General features: G+C 39.8%; 1 protein-coding gene across 2 annotated transcripts in view; it reads right to left on the bottom strand.

The window, feature by feature from the left end:
* Nucleotides 1-484: 484 nt before the first annotated feature.
* Nucleotides 485-23318, bottom strand: part of LOC308086742 (ephrin type-A receptor 6-like) — a 68662-nt gene continuing 45828 nt past the window's right edge. The window contains exons 9-20 of one of the 2 annotated variants that reach the window (XM_080430390.1): nt 12295-12416; nt 11631-11805; nt 9980-10088; nt 8880-8950; nt 8093-8218; nt 6024-6209; nt 5622-5683; nt 4694-4903; nt 3797-3946; nt 2935-3128; nt 2384-2533; nt 485-1901 (exon numbers count right to left, since the gene is read on the bottom strand). In XM_080430390.1, coding sequence (XP_080286516.1) covers nt 1787-1901; nt 2384-2533; nt 2935-3128; nt 3797-3946; nt 4694-4903; nt 5622-5683; nt 6024-6209; nt 8093-8218; nt 8880-8950; nt 9980-10088; nt 11631-11805; nt 12295-12416 — 1670 coding nt within the window. In that variant the 3' untranslated portion in view covers nt 485-1786. The remainder of the gene's footprint in view (nt 1902-2383; nt 2534-2934; nt 3129-3796; nt 3947-4693; nt 4904-5621; nt 5684-6023; nt 6210-8092; nt 8219-8879; nt 8951-9979; nt 10089-11630; nt 11806-12294; nt 12417-23318) is intronic. The other variant, XM_080430391.1, reaches the window with a different exon arrangement.

Below are 23318 nucleotides of genomic sequence, written 5' to 3'. Positions count from 1 at the left end.
ACGATACGATACGATATTGGGCTCACAACTTCGATACGCACTTTTATTATGTAAAAATATGGGGAAGGAAAAAAAGTTAATGCAAACAAATAGTTCTGTTTTTGCATTCAGACATGCAAACTTGTAGCTTTTCAGCTACAATAGCCGTTATAAATCCAAATAGGGCAATAGTGTGACACCTGACCCGAAAAAAAACATGTCACCCTTTTCACCTCGGGGCTGTTTGCATGCCTGATTATTGTTAAAAAAAAAAAAAAAAAAATTAAAAACTTTTCCCCCCAAAACGATACATATCGTCACGTAAACGTATCGCGATATATCGCGGGACGATATATCTGCACACCCGCTGATGTGTGCTTAGTCTCTTGAGTAGATCATTGTAGAGGTCATTTACATAGACGTTCTGTAGTGTTCAGACAGGTTACGTGTTCCATGCTGTACAGTCTTTGTTAGCATCTTTAGGCAGTATGATTGTGATCTTTATTTGTCCTCATTCGATGTCCAGATCTACACCATCACTGCATCCTTATTGCATTGTAGTTCCGTACAGGAAAACGCAAAATGTTTTCTGTTGTGCAACTCATTTTTATAACATTAGGTCATTTGATTATCAGAAATAAGGTTTGTATTGCACCAATACATTTAATTATGGACCAACCAGTAGAAACCGGTTGTTAAAACTCAATCTGGTCTTAAAAAGGCCAAACCACACCAATGCAACTAGTCGCAACTCCTTGCAACAAACAGTTAAGGCCAGTCCACACCAATGCAACTCTTTGCAACTGCCATTGGGGATAATGGTTGCAAGTAGTGGAGAGGATTGCATTGGTGTGGACTGGCCTTTTATAGAGATTCATGGTTCAGTTTGAGGTGGCTTAAATGTAAGCAAAACATGAAGCATTCAAGTGGAGCTGTTGATTAAATTAGAAGGCAAGAATATTTGAATAAAATGCACCCTTCACAAGACATAACATAGAACAGGGCATACTCCATTATGATGATATAATATACATTTCTATAAAAATATGACATTCAGTGGTCTTCAACTCAAAAACAGATATTTACAGTACAATAGTCAGCCTGTATGTCCAGTGATTTCTTTTTTAAATAAGCCAGCAGGAAAAGTATGTAGCATCACCCAGTCCTTGATACTTCTGAGAGTTGTTAGTTCACAAACTCTGCGCAATCTTTTTCAATTCCTATAATTACAATGATCTGTATTTCTTTGTGTTTCTAATACATGGAGCACTGTGACCATACTATAAAGACATTGTAACATCTCCTCTAGTCTTGAGGTAATACATTATTATCCCCTTCAAAGTCAATAGAAATCACCAGATTGTCACTAGGAAAGTTAAGAGGTATCGGTGGCCACAATACATGTAAGAGAAATCTAGTCTTTCAAATGAGTGCTTGTGTTGGCTGAGATACAGGGACAACTTCTGGTCAAAGCTGTTGGTTGTCTCAAAGCTGTTGGTTGTTGTTGATCACGATCCATAATCATTTGAGTGTGGCCTCCCCGCATGTGGTAGAGTATGGCACTGTATCTGCCGTGCCTCAGAGTCTGATCTTCGACACAGTTGAGAGTCAGTGCTAACAACTGGACCATCCCACGGGTCCATGATAAACCGAGTTTGGCATTCAGCAGAATGTGGCGTCCGCTACACCTACACAGTAAAATCCTCCAATTTAACACTCAGGATTTTTCAGTGTAAATGGGACACTGACAACACACACTCAAGATCCCCCTTGCTGTTTAGACTTGACGTGTCCTTGTGCAACTGTGTCAGACCTGGAAGCCACTGTGCTGGATGTGTTGGAACTGCAGTCGCAGAGACTGTATGCTGCTGACGATTCTCCTCTGGTGACCGATCAGACACACTCCAATACGCCTAACGTCACTTGAAGGCAGAGGAGAGAAAGGGATTAAATTTTGTATTAAAAAAAGAAATCATTACAGCAGTATATCACATCAAGAAAGACACACATGACGTGAATCTTGTGTCATCTGCTTCACTCTAGAGTTCCACAAGAACAATTTATATTATAAGACATAGGTTCCCAAACCCTTTTAAGTTGAGAGCCAAAAGATACATTTGGTGTCTCCCCCCGACACAAACTTATAAAAAATCCATTATCAATTAACCACTTAAGCTAAGCACTATTTAATAGTGAAAATAGTCTATCTAAGTTTTTTGTTTAGTAATTCTCTACCAGATTCATTAAAATAAGGATTGTCTCGGATTGTATAAATAATCTTAGAGGACACGTGCCCACAAAACACAGTAATATAACACATATCAGTGCATGTATTATAGTTTTGTAGAGCCACAGTTTGACATGCATGTAATTTCTCTACAATCAGACCTACAATCAGACTCACTCTATGCTCATGGTAGAAATGGAATCCAGTGTTGTGTAGCCTGCTGCCAGGAAGTTGTTCTTATATTGGCTCATTTTGATGGAGTCGAGCCAGTCGCCGATGGAGATGAAAAGAGGATAGTCTGACATGTCTTCTGGGGATTCTGGGAAACTATGTTGACAAACAGAAGGGACAGGAATATAGAAAAAAGGCTTGAATAGCATGTGAACCCAGTATAGGGATAATTAGACCATGGTATACCGTAAGACAATCTTAGACCTACACAGTAATGTTCTCTGTATTCATTTATCCATCTTTAGACGAATCCACAGAGCGGCAATCATAACTACGGTGTCAAGCGGGTGCCACTCCGCACCGCGACACCGCAGCTACAGGCAGCGCTCTGTGGATTCGTCTATAACTCTGCGAGTGTACAAATGTACAGTAAGGGTCGTAAGGGTCATTTGGTTACATTTTGTACACTCGGAGTTAAATTAACGCTGAGGATCTTACGCCTTATTATAAGCTCAAATGTTGATTAATCCATTGCTCGTGTTTGTGCTTCATCTAACCTCTGCACAACGTTGACCAGAGTGAGCAGACCGCTGGGGTCGCTTATCAGCTTTTCCAGAAAAGTGAGTATGTCGCTGAAGTGTGGCCGCTGACTGCGGTCCTTCTGCCAACAGTGGAGCATCAACTGGTGCAATGCCACAGGGCAACACATCGGTGCTGGCAGACGGTAGCCCTCCTCAATGGACAGGATTACCTGAGTAATACACACATTATGTGCATACATTTAACCAGCATCCATATTCTAGGGCCAAAAATAGACGCTTGTAGATGGTGATGATTTTGGTGGAGTCTGCAGATGGAAAAAAGCGGTCCAAGTACAAACTCAGGTCCAGTTTACTAAGTCTAGAGAGTTTAAAGGAGAATTTTGGACTAAAGTTTTATTTTAATGAGATCGAACATACAGGACACTGCTTCTGAAACATTTTCATGTCAAGGACCCCCAAATTGATACGTATATTAGCCCATGGACCCCCATGTGAAAATATCTTGTGCCAGGGACCCCCATATGTGAAGATTTTGGTTGTTGATTAGATTTAGGACAGAATTCTACAACTCTACATAGCAGTGCAAAGAGTGAAACCTATGATCTGAATAGTCATTGTTATACATTCTCTCATTGGGTTAACTTCTAGCTGGTGAAAAAATAATGAAATGAAACTGTTCTTCAGTGTCACCCTCTGGAAAGCCTCTCAAGAACCACTGATATACGGTACAGTGTGACCTGAGCAGTCTAACAACTGCTATTAGTTGTTACTGTATATGCATGATGCATTTCCTTTGTCTATAAAAAACCAATCAATCAATCAAAACCGAAGCTGATTCTACTTCAGGATGAGTCATTGAACATCAGCAGCAACTCACGTCTTGATTGGACATCTCCCAGTAGGGCCTCTCGCCGTACGACATAACTTCCCACATGACGATGCCGTAGCTCCAAACGTCACTGGTGGAAGAAAACTTCCCATAAGAAATGGCCTCCGGGGCGGTCCAGCGGATCGGTATCTTCCCTCCCTATAAATAAAACAACATGCTTATTAAGAGACCCCAGGGTTAACCCATATAATATGCTCTATCATTGAAGAGTCAAACTACAACACCCTGTGTAAGACATGTCGCATTTGACGTCACAGGCATAACATACGCCATTCCTGGGAGGAATAATAGCGTAGCGGCCCGAACCACTAGTGCAGGGGTCTTCAACAGGGGGTCCGGGACCCCTGCACAGGGGGCCGCCAAATCTTTGTGTGATAGGATTTTTTTTTTTTACTTTAACCACTTTAATCCTAGCATCCCTATTCTGGGGAGAACAATAGCCGGAAAATAGCAGATCTACAAGCTCACAACGTTGTGAGCTTGTAGATCGGCTATTTTTGGCAAAGAGGGCTGGTGAAGAGGGAAAAAAGGACAGAGCCAAAGGTCAAGTTTACAAAGTATTAAGGGTTTAAGTGGTTAAATGTCTGAAATAAACAAAAAAAACATTAATCTACACAACACTGATGATAGTCAATTAAGCTATCTATGAAATCTATGAAAAAGTTTAATCTGCAACACAATTGTTTACAATGTCGTGGGGGGTCCCTGCTTCATCTCTCTCGCAGCTAAGGAGAGCTTGGCCTGAAAAACATTGAAGACCCCATCTCTAGTATATAAGATCTCGATTCTCCACACATCAGAACAATATGGGATTTAGGTTCAAAATCTGCAAAACTTCTCTTTAACACTCATAACTGTTCAAGAGTATAGAGCCCTCACACTCACCATAGTGGTATATGCAGCGTCGGGGTCATCGTCTAGTCCTCGAGACATGCCAAAGTCTGACACCTTACAGACCAGGTTCTCATTCACCAGGACGTTTCGAGCGGCGAGGTCTCGGTGAATGTAAGCAATGTCTGACAGGTAGCTCATGCCCGCGGCGATGCCACGCAGCATGCCCGCCAGCTGGAGCACCGTGAACTGGCCATCATGGCTCTGGGATCGTTGTTGGACAGAGGAGGCAAGCAGAGCAGAGCCTGTCAGCATATCGTTGCTGTCGGGCAGAAACCTTGTATCTCCACATTCCTACTTTTTATGTTTTGTTTTTCTTTTTAGTAATTGAATGGCCTTACTTCGTCGTACTACAGTGTCATACAAGGTAGCAAAAATGGCTAAATCTACAAGCTCACAACGTGTTGCGATGCGGCGCGTTGTGAGCTTGTGTGAATTTTCTTTTAAACTGAAAGTGAAAGTGGTTTTATAAATATTGAACCAATGAAAAGTATTAGCAAGAGCTTTGTGACTAAATAATAACTGCATTGTATTCATTGGAACACAACACAGGTTATTTTTCCATTTCCTGAAAAAAGTTTTGGACATACAAGGTTTCCACCCGACAGCAATGATATGAAGTTACATAATATGAATCAAGTGGAAGAAAAACTCACATATTTTACTACTAAAAGTAACGATACCACAATGTAGAAATACTCAATACAAGTCAAAGTAAAAAAATTGACTTGAGTACAAAAGTATTGGCAACAAAATACACTTACAGTGCCAAACATAAAAGTACTAATTTATGCAGAATGGCCCATTTCAAAATCATATTATTGGTAAAATCACAAGTACCTCAAAATTGTATTTGAATACAGTACTTGAATAAATATACTTTACTTTCCATTAATATATCATTGATTCATATTCCTCTTACCCGTAGGAAAGCGTCCAGCGCTCCATTGTCCATCAACTCCACCACTATCATTACTGGTCTGCCTGGAAAAGGACCATTAACGTTATTGGAGAGAAGTGGAATTAGACTAGAGCACTGGTTCTCAACGTCTGGTCCGGGGACCACCAGGGGGTCCAAATGGACCCTTACGGATCTGTAACTCTGACTCTCAGGAGTTAAATTAACACTGAGAGTGAGAATGTTACAGTGTAGATTGGTGTCCCAAAGATATATAAAAAAAGGTTTTTTGTACACTCTCAGAGTTAGGCCTACAGATCGGTAAGGGTCCATTTGTGACACCTGGTGGGCCCTGGACCAGACATTGAGAAACAGTGAAAATAAATAAATAAGACATTTTAGAGAATGAACAAGGTGATGATTTACTTTTAGTGACGACTCCCTCTAGTCGGACAATGTTCGGGTTGTTGAACTGTCCAATGATGGACGCCTCACGCAGGAAGTCCCGCCTCTGCTGATCCACATAGCCGCCTTTCAGAGTCTTTATCGCCACAGCGACATCCGTCTTCCCTGGTGTGTGCAGACGGCCGCTACACACTTCTCCAAATTCACCTGCCATGATTCAGACATGTAGAAACAGGCATAAAGACACATGCATGTATACAGTTAACACACTCATACCGAAATACATGCACGCACATGCTTGCACGCACACACACACACACACACACACACACACACACACACACACACACACACACACACACACACACACACACACACACACACACACACACACACACACACACACACACACACACACACACACACACACACACACACACACACACACACACACACACACACACGTTTTAGTGCCTAATCTCTAGTCAGGTACTTAGGCTACATCTCACTTTTAAAATCACATAAGAAAACTATGTTTATTAATTACATGCACAATGTCTAAATATATAAAACTGTAGCCTATACAAAATGCCATGGCATGACTTTATTTCAAGTGAAGGTTATGAAAGTGAATACGTCTAAACTTGGCATGTTAATGATGATATGTCGACACTTATGTAGTGTCCTGATGATTGTGCTGAATACAGCTCAGGAAATCAGGATCATTTCTTAGTACAGTCAGTGATTTTTTCCCCCTCCAAGGAATAGAAAACAAAAACCATTGCAGCTTGATCTTAAATTTGTTTTAATAGAAAACACAGTTTGTTGACTGGTTGAGACAAATGGAATTCAAATGTATTATTAGTGAAATGCCCATTTAACACCTTATTGATATAATGACAGTCAAACTAGTGTAGTTCTCATGAGCTGAGCTGTACAGTACTCAAGTGCACCCTGCTTCCCCTAAGTGGCGCTCATGTTCTTCAAACAAGACAAATGGAAGCAGTCTTCAGTATAATTCATAGGATAAATACAGACATTCTGTTCAATTTAGTGAATCAATGAACACTATTCACAGGGGACACCACTGGTTTTCTAAAGTAGGACAGTTTAATATTCCACTGCTCCTCTATGACATTTAAATTCAGACAGTTTTAATTTTAAGAGTTCTTGTGTCTGGGTCACAGATTTGTAAAAAAAAGAATTGAAACTTTGCAAGATTTCTTGTTCTATGAAATATTGCAATCTTTCTAAACTGTCACAGGAGCCACTCTGGAGGAAGGAAAGTATTACTGAAGATATACAGACCGAAGATATTTCTGATAGTCCAAACTCTTTGACCCTTAAAACTTGTGTGCAGTGTATAACCTGTTAAATCTGCTATGTACTACCAAATTCAAAAACTTCTTAAAAGTTTGAAAATCCACCATGACAAAATCTCTTCTAAAGAATCTTTTGGGGGTATGTTCATATTAAATGAACAAAACTGACTGTCAGTCCGTCCTCATCCATTTTGATCCACAGTGGGTTGACCAATCAATCTCAAATTGATGACCATTCAAATACTGTAGCGTATGCAGTGGGTAAGGAGGCAGATTAACCTTTATTTAAACTGTTTATTAGCATTTCCGCCACAAGCTATGGGATCTGTAGTTGCGGTCGTGGTCTCCGCAGGCTATGGTTTCTGTAGTCGTGGTCCCACAGTCCCATAGCCCAAATGGACAGTGGGTGGAAAAGTGGGTATGGAGTAGTATTGATGAATGTATTCACCCGTTTCCTAGGCTGTGTGTTTTCCACTTCCTGTCGATTTGATCCAATGAAATCCAATGAAACTGGTCAGATGACCAATGATATCCAATGAAATCGACAGGAAGTGGAAAACACACAGCCTAGGAAACAGGTGAATACATACTTTTAATCTAACATGTCTGCGATTGGCTAGTACTGGTACCTATAACCAGGAAGAGCAGGAGCGTTGTAATTGGTTAGTGTAGCAGTGTAGATCCCATAAGCCAGAAGGATAGCTAGGCGACCGATTGGCTACATAGCCTCAGCCATACAGTATGTATGTGACTGTGTTGTGATTTCACCTGCTCCAATCACCCGGTCAATGCTTATGCGTGAGGGGTCAATTTCCCTAGTGAACTCCTGGATAGCTTGAGAGGGGTCTTCATAAGTGTCTGGATCCACATAGGTCTTTATCCCTGAGAATGGAACTGAAAAAGAACAATAAATAGTATATAGCTATATATCTGTTAAAGGAATAAAAAATGGAACTCAATATTAAACTCAATTAAACTTGAAACATTGACTTAAAAACACATAATCATGCAATCATCAACCAACAATTACTTTTATCATGACAGCTTGCCTCTAGTTTTATTGTTTCTAAATATTGGTGGAAGTGTCATATTGTATTCCGTAGGTATGTGGTTGAAATTGCACACAACATTGGTGTCCTTAAGATTCAGGCTGGCTAAATGATTACAATTCAATTACAATTACACAATTTAGGCATTTAGCAAACGCTCTTATCCAGACCGACTTATAATAATTAAGGTAAGCACTTACTGTACAAAGAATGCAGAGACAATGTAGTGCCTCAAGAAAGTAGGATTCCAGGTAAACCAAGAACCTAGTATCAGTCTAAACAATATACAGTACTATCGAAATAACAAGCTGTACATTGAAACTATAGGATACCAGGTAAAGAAAGAACCTAGCATCTGTTAAAGTAACATGCTATCTAAATTACCTTGTCAACATTGAGGTCAAGAAAAACAAACCCCAGTAACAATTCTGAAATACTTCTGTACCAGGCGCATGCCCACCAGATGGACATTTTACATTCAGAAACGAATAAATTAAATGCTTTACCGTGTCCACGCTGGAAGCGTGCCCTCCTCTTCTCATCCGACTTCATCTGGGCTTTGATGTACCGCTGACACCTGAGACATGAGGCCAAGAAACAAATTGTCACTTCTCAGGTAATGGCATACTGTTAGTGCCCTCTCATCAGTGTGTTCTTTCTATCCACTACCCATCTCTGTTGTATTCTTGATTAATTCATGACAATTAATTAACCCATTTAGACCGGGGAAAGCATGTGTGTCATTTTAGATTTCTTTGGCTATTCAAAAATAGCAGATATACAAGCTCAATGAACTTGTAGATCTGCTATTTTTGAAAAATCGAGAACATTTGTGCAAATCTTTGAATATATATTTTCTAAAGCGAACATTTGTAACTCAAATCTTTGCTTCTGGAGGTGCCTGGAACAAAATATTTAGCAAATGTTCGCTTAAAAAAAATATATATAAGAAATCTAAAATGACTAGATGCATTCCCCGGATTGAATGGGTTAATAAACACACATAAACAACACAAGAGAATTCACAAGGGAGTCTACTGCCACACCTCAGCCAAACGAGGTGAGCCCGGTGCATCACAGGAGCAGGACAACAGCAATTGTAGAAGAGAACACACTGGAGCAGCTCGGACAATTAAAGCCTCTTTTATTAAAGGTGCTGCTAGTACAAATAGAGAATGACTGACGTTTCGATGCTACTGCATCTTCCTCAGTGAGGAAGAATAAAACAAACAATTAAACGGTATCCAATTACTAATTCATATGTCACAAAGACCACACACACACACACATGAAGATTAAACCATTGAAATGGTACAATCACAGGACCGTGTCTGTGTGTGTGTGTGTGTGTCTGTGTGTGTCTTGTAGATCTGCTATTTTCAAAAGATTTGTACACGTTTTGAACTTGTGAAATGGGACATTCTGCACAATGAGTACTTGTACTTTTGGTACTTTAAGTATATTTTGATGACAATACTTTTGTACTTTTACTCAAGTACATTTTGAATACTGGAATTTTATTTGTAATTTTTTTTTACTTAAGTAAAACATGTGAGCACTTCTTCCATCACTGTGCGTGTGCGTGTGTGCATGCGTTTGACTGTACCGTCCAGTGATGAGCAGAAAGAGGGTTAGGATGATCAACAGGGAGAAGCCTCCTACAGATGCCGTTACGACCACCAGAACCTGCCCCTGATCAGAGGCTATCTCAGAATCTGAACAGAGAGAGAAAAACACTTAACCCACTTCAAGACAACACTAAGAGATGCACAGTAGCACATACTGTACCTCTAAAAGCAATGTTCTGCTTATGCCTTGTGTATTTGTCTGTAAAATGCACATGAACTAAAATATGTCAGAATCAGAATCATCTTTATTGTCACGTCACAGATTTGCAGGTGTAAAGAAGTGAGTGAAATTCGTTTGTGCAAGCTCTATCATTTTTGTTATTTTCAGGAAGAGAACAGAAAAAGAAGGGGGAGCAGGGAGATATCTATACAGTATATATGCATAGCATAATCCAGCTGATGCAGTATGTACATGAGGTTAGACATAAGTCTTTGCATTCATTAATCCTGCGGATACAAGGGTAAACATGTATTTCTTTCTGTTTCTGTCCCAACTGTTATTAGTGCAAACACTAACTCCTGCGATTTCATTAACATGTATTAACATAATACATGTTTAGATAATACATATGCTTCAGCATAATAAGAACAAACTGCACATGACTGGTGAACTATTCAAGGAGCCTTCACAATTCTTAAGTGATGTTTATGTTATTGATCGATGAAAACAATTACAGTGGTCGTAATGCATTATTTATACTTAGCTGTAGACCGAAAATAAACGATCTACAAGCTCCCAACACGTCGCAGACACGTTGGGAGCTTGTAGATTGGCTATTTTCTGAGTGCGACATCCACGCGCAGCCAAGCATAAAATGTGTCTGAAATGACCGTCGCCCCGTTTGTCTGTGGACAGCTAATCTCAGCGAAACTGCGCACGCACACTCCCTGGATGCCAATTCAGAACCTCTGCCCCAAATGTTTCACATGGGCCTGTTATAGCGCCACCAGGAGGCCGCTTTTTTCAAAACAAATTTGTTGACAGTGCTCCTACAGATTTTATCCAAACATCACACAAATCGGTACACAGTATCTCTATAGTCATTAAACGAAAGGGGTCTTTCAGATTTTTCATATTCCAACCTAATTGGCTAAGAATGGCTTCCACATGTTTGCAGGAGTGCTCCGTTTTCAATAAAATGCCTCAAATCATGAACACAGCATTCGTGTTTTTACCTATAACTGCACCGACCTGTGTAAAACTGTATGTGTACTCCCTAGAGGCCAAGGAAAAACCTTTGCCTTGCATTTTTCACATCTGCCTTTTATAACGCCACCAGGAGGCCGACTTATGTAAAACACATTTTTGGATATTACTCAAATCACGCAATCTTTTTTAAATATTACTCCTACAAATGTTGTCCAAACATCACGCAAATCGGTACATATTATCTCTTTAGTCAAGTGATCACGAGGGATCCGTCCGATCTGTCCGATTTTTCACATTCCAGCCTGATTGTCGAATTCCGAACATTGCTGGCCCACATTAACTTACCTGACCTGGCGGAGACCTGTGCTCCGAGGAGCACTTTTTCTAGTTTTTACTTCAGTCGCCAAAAATGTTTTGTCAATTATAGTTTTCATTATTTCATTCGTTTTAGTTAGCTATAATAACCCTGACCCACGTACCCCATGGCGTACCGTCATCTCCAGTGGCAAACTCAAACTTTGGGCTGTATGCGCTGTAGCCTGTCGCAGTGCGAGCGCGCACATGGAACACATACAGAGTGGAGGGCCTGAGTCCTGTCACCACCACACTGGGCATTGTGGTCCGCATGGATGAATAGCTCAGTCGCTCTTGCTCCTGGCGAGGTAGAAACAAGGTCATAGTCACTAAACAGTAGGTTACAAAAGCAAATAGCAGATTATGATACACCGGGACAATCAAAAATACATACTTGATATTTGCATTATTCAAGGACGTCTGAACAAATCAACATCATATCCAAACCACTGAAGCAAATGAAAAAGCAGGACTTGTTTGGTGAACTCATAGGAGCTGAGATAACAATGAATTATGGATGGGCTTTTCTGAAGAGATTTAAGACTTCAGTCGTCGTCTTCCCTGAAGGTAGTAACAAAACCACTGATTATTTGCTTGTATGTTAACAATGTATTGAGACAACATGTGAGTGTGAGCAGTCCTAGGTTTTAGTTGTTCTTGTGGTGAGTCAGTCATGAAGGACTGGATAGAACTATTCATACATGTATTTTTCACCAACATTGTCCTCAAACAGAGTTACACACCCCAATGACTGTACACTGACAATATATTTATAGTGTGATTCACTACCTTCTCATAGTATTTAATCTCATACTCCACAATGTCTGAGTGCTGTTCCACATCAGTCCATGAGAGGGCAATGCTGTTGTAAGAGACCCAGTCCTTTCGCACTACACCCACCATCGAAGGACCTGAAAATAGAGTCCAATAGTAAAAAAGAAAGGTATTTAATACATTCAGTCATTTCATTTGTGCAGGATAGTTAAGAAACATGAGCAGTAGAGTTATAGTTCTCATCAACTGGAATGTTTAGGGTCAGAGATTTCGAATGGCAATAGAACACAGATCCCTATAGCTCTCCAAATAATTATTTTGTGCAAGAGTTGAGATACCAAACTAAATAAATAAACTATTAAATAAGAATTCACTTCCTTTCTTTTCTCAATGAGTAAAAGTCAATAAAAAGAACATCCTAATCCTTACAATGCAACGTCCCAGAATTATCTGACCAAGGCACCACAGAGCCTGAGGACACGAGTGACAGTCATTATAGCTCTAGCCACTGAAGTGAACTCAAGCTTGATACAAGAGACACCACTGGATAAAGCATCGACTTCAGCCATCAGAGGAAAGATTTAAATACCAAACAAAGGCATTGACAGTCATCTCTAAACGGGAAAACAAGGGTAAAGGTCATGTGTCACACAGGTCACGGGTGAAGTAAAAAAACATGTAATTCAATGAATTGTTCATTTACAGAATGTGTTTCGAGAGAAACACTTTAATCACGCTACACAGAGTCAACTACTTATCTTCTAGCCAGACAATAACACTGTTGACTGTTGTGAGGCTTCACATTGCCACATACAGGAGAATGGTGGCAGCTGGGCATATATAAGACACCAAGCTGCACAGATTTTGGGCTTATTGATAAGACCTTTAATATAACAGTCATGCTCTCACATACCGCAGTTAGTACACCAGTTCATGAAAATACTATGTTCATTATATCACTAAACAATATAGTTATAGTACACATATGTGTATCCGTGTTCAAATGTACTTAAAATACAATGTAAGTACACTCATTCCCTTTGCCAGGCCGACAGGCCAGGAGGTGTTTTCGCCCCCATCCATTTGTCTTTGTGCATCTGTGTGTACAACTGTATGCAGCTGATCTCGGACACTGCTGGACCGATTAGTGTAAAACTTTGCAAGCACACTCCCAGTAGTAGGCCACTACAACCTCAATTCTTTAAATCTGCCTCATGGTGGCGAGTCCGATTTGAAAAAGGGCCACATTCATTTTGAGCTATAACTCTTATAAAAATATATTAAATAAATAAAATAAATAAATCAAAACAAAACAAAACATAAATACATTATTATAGCAACTCACCATATAGGCCATGGCCATCTCCGCCTAACTAGGTTTTTAGTCTAATTAGTTTTTTTTTGCCATTTTGCAATTTCTCATAATACAAGTACACACGAGTAAAAATGTTGGTATAATATATATATATATATATATATATATATATATATATATATATATATATATATATATATATATATATGTGTGCTATGTGTTATATGTGTGTGATATTATATGTGTGTGTGATAGGTGTGTGTTATAGGTATGTGTGTGCGTCCTTGCCAGCAGGTGCGGGTGTGAGACTGTGAGCCCTATTTTCGTTCGAAGATTTTAAATCCAATATTTGGGGATTTAGCATTGTGCAAGGAGTGTTCCCGTGCAAAAGTTGCTATTTTCGGACACCAGTCTTATCCCTAAAACACCAGCGCTACCCGTTACATTATGCATAGGTGTGGTTTGGGTGTTACAATAATAAAACCAATCACCATGCCAGATGCCATTGCCTTTAAGAGAAGACTGCGCAAGCCATTATCCCCCATTTCATAAACAGAATTATCACTCACACATTGCTGGCTATAGAGAACTTTAAATGTCAGCAATCTGCTTGTGTTCTGGATTATTTAAAGGAAATGGTATGGTTATAACAAACGCAGATCAAACGGTATTGTATTAGTCTTTGATAAGCTTAAGGCAAATGCTGATAAAAACACAATTTATTGACGGAATTAACTTTTGTGGATTACAGTAAAATTGTAATGAGAATCACATTCACAAGCACTTTATTCCGACATGAACTCTGCTGCCGCACTGGGGCACAGATATCGTTGGACACCATGCATACATACACCCGACATTTGCTTCATACACTCTAGCCTTTGATTGCCTTTCAATAAAACCATTTTTGATAGACATAAGTATCACCTACATGTTACTGATTATAAAGCATTTTATATTATTGCAATCCATTCAGTATTTCCTGCGCAATGGATGAATAAAACTGAAATGTGTAATTTGGAGAGCATGGCATCGCACGCAGCACAAATTCTCTTCTTTGAATAGACCTTCATCTTATATAAACACAATTGACAGAAGGAATTGACACTCTCACTTCTGCTGATTATAGGAAAATTTGAATCACAGAGATTCTTTGAGAATTAGGAGAGAGGGAGACCTCGAATGTTATGCCGTTGTGCGCTCGGCCGACTCCCGACATGTCCATTGCAGGCGCACTCTACCAAACGAATTTGGCACAGCAGGTGGTTTTAGAAGCCGCAATGCACTTTCCTAAACGTGTATGGGCAAGATATCAATTTTAGGCAAATATACCGTTAGGACAGTGCCAGCTCCCTTGTGCGTAATTCACGGGTAACGGGTAATGCCAACGGGTAAGGCACCGGCAAGAATAGGGCCCATCGTGTGTGGTACGACCCTTTGTCTAGGGTAAAAGGTTGCAACATAATAACTGAAAGGACACAATAATTTGAAATGGAACATATTTATTACAAAACAAAAAGTTACAGAAAAGCGCTAGAAAATACAAACTGAAGAAACCTAATCTCACAGATCTAAACAAAAGTATACTAAAAGGCACAAATGACTCCATTTTTATTTCTGTAGCACCCAACTCATATAGCTGCCAGTTTACCATACACAGGTGTGACAGATGTTGATCAATGAACAAGAGATGGAAAAATCCACTGTGGTGCCGAAAAAGCGGAATGAACCAGTTTGTTGGCTCCACCAACAAACATTGTTGGTGACCGAAAGACATTCCTGACCATCCCTAGAGCAAAGCACCTGCTGCCTCCTTCATGCGCTGCATCAACGTTATTGAAATGCAACGCAGCCTCAATGATTCCTGGACCTTCAAAGCAACCTCACTTTGGCCTACTTATGGCCAAATTATGTTACGACCCTTTGTCTAGGGTAAAAGGTTGCAACATAACTGAAAGGACAAAGGAATATAAAATGCGACATACATTTATAACAAAACAAATAGTTACAGAAAAGTGCTAGAAAACACAAACTTAAGAAACCTAAGCTCACAGATCTAAACAAAAGTATACTAAAAGCACAAATGAATCCATTTATATTTGTGTATATAATATATATATATATGATATTTTTCTTAGATATCCAAGGACTTTCTGAGCACTTGTTGTTGAAGATATATTGTGGAAAATGAAATGTAATGTTTATATCACTCTAGGACACTTCATGGACAATAAGACAGTGACCATTGTCATCCCAGTGTCATCCCTAATTAGTGGGATTGAGCCCATCTGTGCCAGAAGACCAGGCTATCTGTGCTTATTAGGCAGACAGAAACACCTGCCTTCATGAATCTGATTTGAATTGTTTGGAGGATGAAATGCCAACACATTGTTCCACCTCCCCTTTCCCCCCTTTTATTAGTATTGTTAAACGAATAGAAAATAAATGATTTTAATTGCATATTAAGAAGTTGTCCGACTCAGATGATATTCACGCAACACTTGTTATTACTGCTATATTGTTTTTAATGGGACGTTTGTGTCATATAAGGTCATGAATATATCTAAGAATAAATCATATGCTTTATCAACATCTACTTCGTCATGTATATCCTTCCAATTATAATTGAATAAATCCCAAACATGGATACAGCTTCCTCAGTTCTCACTCTCCTGTATTTAATCTCCTTGTACTCCATCCTCTTCTTACGATTACAGTCATAGATTATAAATACAGGCAGGTGATCACTAATGTCGTTCATTAATAATCCACTCACAATATTGTCTTCCATATTATTTGTAAATATATCATCAAGCAGAGTGGCACAGTGAGATGCTACTCTACTTGGCTTTGTAATTGATGGAAAGAAACCCATGCTGTACATTACTTCACTAAATTAATTTAATCAATTTATGTTTTGGGGAATTAACAAATCAATGTTGTAGTCCCCACAGATTAAATGTACCTTTTGTTTTGTATTAGAAAACAACCTTTCCATATTGTACATACATATATTAGATTGTTTTCCATACTTATTTCAATAGTGATACACTCCATCACATCATTTACTGACATGGTTTCAGCAACATTATAAATGAGGCTTTTGTCTACAAAGAGAGCCACCCCTCCTCCAATTTTGCTCTCTCTATTTATATAATTAAGTTCATATCCCTGTAAAACTCAACTTTGAGCCATGATTCTGAGATGACATTAAAAGGGTTTTTAAACGTATTTAAATACTTTCTTATATTCTTGAAACATGTATATAGGCTACGGCCATTATGATCGAGATTCTATTTTCATAATTGATATTTTTATCAAACTGCTGCTCTGTATAATAACAGCAGTTTGTATTTATATTGTTAAAGAGGTTATGATCTGGATCTACAGTATATCTACTGTATGTCCTGTTCCAAGTCCAGCGTGTTAAATGTGTCTGATATAAATATAGATAATACAGTGTTGAATACATAAATACTTTATGATACCCTTTTAACATAAACCATTAATAGTACGGCTCGCAGATCTGATCTAATAACTTTCTAGAATCGGACAAACTGCTCAATATTGCTGATGCACATTACTTTGGATTGCTCAGATTGCCCATTCATTTTTACTTTGCACCTTGCAGTTGGCAGACCAAGTAGACAGAATCTTTCCCCGTTTCCTGAGGAACCTTGCTTTCTTAGCAATTTCAGCATTTTCCTTTGTAAGATGCTCATTAATGTAAAAATTAGAGCCCTTTAAATTCCTGCCCTGCCTAAGCAGATCGACTTTATACTTCCTATTTGCAAAGCGTACAATTACAGCAGGATTTTCCTTCAGGTTCCTTCTTGGTAGAGTATGGCAGCCTCAATGTTGCTTTTGTCTATGGATATGTTTTTGCCAAGAAGGAATGCAGTAGTTACCTACTCCTCTGTTGACTCCTCATGATCTGGACTGTCTACTCTCTTGTCAGGGCATGCGAGTACGACCGTGGTTTAATCTTCAGTCCAGTTATGACGTCATTCATTCGGGAGTACTGCTCTAGGTCAGACACTGTTTTCCAAGTAATCAGTTCTCTTCACCAGCTCTGTGTTCTGTATTTTAAGATCCTTGATTTCACTCATCAGGGACATTATAGTACGCCGCTGGTTTGATAAGGTCATCATATCAGCATTCAATGAAGTCATAGCAGCTTTTAATTCCTCCATTTCCTTCAGTGATGTTTTCAAGTCCTCAAGATCTAGGTTAAAAAGTAAACTAACCACACTGTACTAGATACCTGGCCTGCTGGAGCCTGGTGGTGGCTGGCTACTGTTGGCCTTGTGGAGCCTTGTTGTAACCTGGTCCTCTCCCTAGGGCTGTGGTTAGCCTAGTGGTAGCCTGGTCCTCTTCAGGGGCTGCTGGTAGCCTGGTGGTAGCCTGGTCCTCTCCAGGGCTGCCGTTAGCCTGGCAGTGGCCTGGTGCTAGCCTCTCCCAGTGGCTGCTGGTAACCTGGTAGAGCCTGGTGGTAGCCTCTCCCAGTGGCTGCTGGTAGCCTGGTAGAGCGTGGTGGTAGCCTCTACCAGTGGCTGCTGGTAGCCTGGTAGAGCGTGGTGGTAGCCTCTACCAGTGGCTGCTGGTAGCCTGGTAGAGCCTGGTGATAGCCTGGTCCTCTCCCAGGGCTGCTGGTAACCTGGTGGTGACTGGGGCCAAGGCCTGACCCAGATGGTAAGTCTCCAAATGCACTTTTAGTCGACAAGTTTTATTTTGTAAGGTCAAACCAAACACTAACAACTCGCCGGTGAAGCTTTGATGTAGAAATACTAAGGATTGTTTCGATTTTAATCAGATTGTTCTCTCCTGGCTCAATAACACTTCCTTCTCTCTCCAATATGGCTTCTTTATAGCAAATCAGCTACAGGGAGCAATTCCCCACAGGTAGGTGCCAATTTGACACAGGTGTCACTGAAGTTGCAATCAGCACCAACTCTCCACCTTACAGAAACACAGGAACAACAAAATACAAGAAATACAAAGTACAAAATAAAATAAATAAATAATTAACCTAGATACTAAATATAATGATACAAACTACGGCTGGCCGTAACAGTGTGTGCATGTGCATGCGTGTGTGTGACTGTAGGCAGAAAACATACCTTTAAGTGTCAATTGTGGTGAAAGAGGAGTTGTGAGGATGGGAGAGAGAAGTACATAGGGGATGGGGAAACAAAAAGTAGGATAAAGGCAGAAAAAAAAGAAGTGTAGAGTTTGACAAGAGTGTGGTAGGTGGTATAGTGTAGTCAGCTCTGTGATGCAGTCAGCCTGTGAGGACATCAACATACCGAAGAACACTCATTACTGTGGCCTTCACCGGCATCTGATGCTAATTGGCCTGGACCATGTCTCTTCAGACCCAACTGCTTGTGCAGTAGAACACTAATTGACTCAGTGAGCGAGAGAGAGCGTCTGTGTGTGTGTGTGTGTGTGTGTGTGTTTAGTAAGATAAATCAAACCTGGTTTGATACTGGTACGTGCGGCTCAAAGAGAACAATAATGGTCATTACACTTTAATCACAGTTCACTGAGCATCAGATCAAATAGCTAGCAGGAGTCAATAAACACTTGATGGTTTATTGGCAACAAGGAGAAATAGGTTAACCGTGCCCCCACAAGCCCACACCAAAAAGTAGAGAGAGAGAGAGAGAGAGAGACAGAGAGAGAGGGAGAGAGAGAGAGAGAGAGAGAGAGAGAGAGAGAGAAAGAGAAGTATAGGGAGAGCTAGAAAGAGAAGGTCCCTGGAGACTCCATCTCCCCAGCATCTGAGCATATAAATAGAAGCCAGCCTTATTCCCAGAGCAGGCAGGCAGGGTAGAAACAGAAGCGAAGAAAAGAGCAAAGCACAAAAAAGAAGAGAAACAAAGAAAAGGCGAAGGGGGGAAAAAACAGGTTCTCACAAAATACTGTAAAATGTGTGGATTCGAATTATGCCTGAGGAATGCTGTACACGATGCCCATTATGAATTAATGTTCTATACGTGGCTGCCGAGCCGAAAGAAACCTAACGATGAACCCAGATGACATAAACGGTGTTATTTGCTATTCGTGTTTAACTAAAAGTCACACGCTGTGGAAGGCGCACGTTCGCTGTGGAAGGCGCATGCCGAAACGTGTCACTTTGTTGCTGCCCTTGCCAGAAAATAAAAGTTGAGGACATGAAGCGAGTCCTGGTGATCTTTTGATTTTGACTGAAAGTTAAACATGAAAAACAAGGAAAAGAAAAGAAAAAAAATAAGTAAATAATATATAAAGAAGCAGCTGGAGAATAAATCTGTCTGGTGCGTTTTAGTGTCGCCAACGGTGAACCCACATTTCATGAGATAAGTTGCCAAATAGCTTTTTTTTGTAAAAACCTTTATTTAACCAGGTAAAACCCCATTGAGATATCAAATCTCTTTCGCGAGAGGGACCTGGCCAAGAGGGCAGCACAATGACCAAACATACATACAATACAAAAATAAAACAAAAATAAAACAACAATTCAAAAACAAACACAAGTTTAAAATAAGATTTAGCATGCACATATGCTGATGCTAAAAACAATGACGGCTTCCTACATTTTCAAACTCTAACCAGTCCTTCAGGATTGCGACAAAAGCTTCAAAGAGATCAGTTCAGACAGCTTCATGTCTTTCTGGGAAGTGTTCCACGCGAAAGGGGGAAGCATTATCTGAATGCTTTTTTTTAACTCAACTCAGTCCATGCATGTGGAACAGGCAATGTAAAAACATCATGCGAGTGGAGGTTGTACTGTCTATGGATTCTGTCAAGATATATCTGTAGATAAAGAGGGGCCAAGCCAAGCAGAGCCTTATAAATAAACCTCAACCAGTTGGTACGCCTACGAACATATAAGGATAGCCAATCTTCCCTCTCATACAGAGTGCAATGATGTTTAAGATGTCTACCACCAGATTAAGTTAAAAGAGATCCCTGAGAAGAAATGCATCAGTCACACACCACCTTTAAACAGAAAGCTAACAGCAAATTCAATCTGAACAATGACAATATGTCTCCAAGCTGACAACCAAACAGTACAGAAAGTGCTGCAACGTATTGTAAATTATTGTAGAATTCATCCCACCTGCAGGGTATATTTTCTTTTTTCTTTCTTTTTTTTGCATTGCATCGCATTGCATTACATTGTATTGCATTGCATTGCATTACTGCCTTAAGAGGACAGTACTCCTTGACACTGGAGGACAGAGTCCTCTTGAGGACACCATTTGACGCTGTACTGTATGTGTGCATGGATATTGTCGCTGTCGGATGGAGACCAAAACTTTTACTTTTCAGAAAACTGAGAAAAGACCCTGTGTTCCAATGGATCAAATGTAGTTATTATTTCAGTCACAAGCTCTTGCTAATACTTTTTTATTGGATCAATATTTATAAAACCCACAGACACATTTAACCACTTTCACTTTCACGTAAAATAATTTCAAAAATAGCAATTAGCAGATCATCAAGTTGACGACGCGTTACGACAACGCAGCTATTTTTGCTACTTTTGTGTGACACTGTAGTATAATAAAGTAGGGCATTAATTTAGAAAGGAACGTAAAAAGTTAAAATAAGGAGATACAAGGTTTCTGCCTGACGGTGACGGTATGTACACGGATAGTCTCTATTCAGGGCCACCACTAGACTTTTAAGGGCTCTCAGGAAAACGAAACAATTTATCCACAGTGACAAGGTCGTGCAAGGCTGGTGTAAGTGGCACAAACCCCAGTCACCCAAACAACAAGGCAAGTGGTCGAGTAATTCTGATTCATGTTGTGGTTGCGAACCCATTCCTGTCATCGTCAATACTATAAATAGCTCTGTCCTGCGAAGTGCAAGGACTGTAAAAATAAACTGCAGTAAACATTTAGGCTGCTCGCAAAATGCTGAAACTAATTTATGTATTCAGAATTCAATAATTTAGTTCCTTTTCATGTGGTTTCTCCACCCTTCAAGTCCGGGATTTGGAAAAGAGCAATGTAGGCTAGATATTCTCACCATTGGGGATTCTTGTAACAAGGTGGAATACAGATTGTTGTAACCACTTTCTAGAACACTTGGCTGGACTCCATCTGCAGGGGATCAACACTCTTCGGAGCCTCAATTACACTGTGAAAGTGCTGCAACTTATTGTAAATAATTGTAGAACTCATCCGGCTTATACTGCACTGCACTGCACTCCTCTTGAGATCAAAAGAAGACCAGCAGCTATGCTTGATCAGTTTGTTTGAAGGCTACAGTACATCCTCAATGGGGGTATAGTCCTCTGTGTTCTCTGAGAAAGTGTCAGCATCCATACTAAATGGATCGATAAACATCGCTCGGGCATTAACTCCATATTGAAGTTGTTGACCCCCCCCCCCCCCCATAAATAAATGTCCTATTTTACAAATAATAAATAATTTTGACCTATTTGATCCCACAGAGGAAAATCAGTTTTCAGCTTCACCCAGCTTTGATTGCTGGCCAAGAGGTCAGACTAGAGCGCAGGGGGGAGCAATTAGGGGTAAGTGTCTTGCTCACAGGGACACCTCGACACATTAACGGGACCTGGAATCGAATCTGGGACCTTCTGTGTTGCAGGCAGCCTCTCTACCCACTCAGCTATGGCCGCCCAAAAGTTGCGAAAATAGCCAATCTACATCACAACAGTTTTGGACATACAGTACAAGGTTTCCACCTGACAGCAATGATACCCTCTAATGATGACCTTTAAAGAATGATTGCAAAATGAAGTGTGCAGTCATTTATAGGAACACAAGACTATTATAGAGAATTAAATCGGGTCAATCAAGCTAATCATATATACATTTTATCAACTGAACACTTTTTGAATAAGTCAATATTGGAGATTACTTATGCTGCAAAAAAAATCATTGTACTATCGTTCCCATGTATCATGATGTCATTAAAGTAATTATCTCTCCATTCTATTGAGACAATATGATCCAGCATCTTGAAAGTAATTGACGACGTATGCTTAAATGAGGATGGAAAATACAACTTATCAAGTTCAGACAGGCACACTGGCAACCGGGAAGGGAAATTAATTATCAATGCTGATGAATACATTTTGCATAATCAAATTATAATGAGGCATTAATATGCAATTTGCAAATGAATACTGTGCCAAACAGCAAACAAATCTTCGCCATCATACAAAACCGTGGTTACAATTTAATTATTTTGTCACTGTCACAATATCACACTCAGTATAAATTCCCTTCCAACATTACAATTTAGGCATTTAGTAGACACTGTTATTCAGAGCAACTAGAATGAAGGTACCAGATTAGAGTAAATTAAATGAACCCTAGTCACGTGTAAAAGGTCAATTAAATAGAGTGCAGCAACTGCTACAAAGTAGCTAAAATGCCAGGTAAACCTCAAACCTAGCATCTGTCTAAACAAAATACTTAAATAACAGACTTAGCATCTGTGAACAAGTTACCAACATACATCTGCATAGCATAACTAGAATTATCACAACATAGACAACAAGCAGTGATACAAGGAAATAAGGAGTGCTAGATTGGACTGATTAGCCACATTCCAATACTCAAACTTCTGCCTCCTCATCTCCTCCGTCCTCCAGATGTCATGTTGTATATTGGACGCTGTTTTTCTAATATGCTTAGATTGAGCTGTATGACATACATTCTCTCACACCGAAGCAACCCACGGCAGGATTGATGAAATG

This window comes from Gymnoscopelus braueri, assembly GCF_963280865.1.
Source record: "Gymnoscopelus braueri genome assembly, chromosome: 1".
In the NCBI taxonomy this organism is placed as follows: Eukaryota; Metazoa; Chordata; class Actinopteri; order Myctophiformes; family Myctophidae; genus Gymnoscopelus; species Gymnoscopelus braueri.
This window is presented reverse-complemented; position numbering and strand designations above follow the sequence as displayed.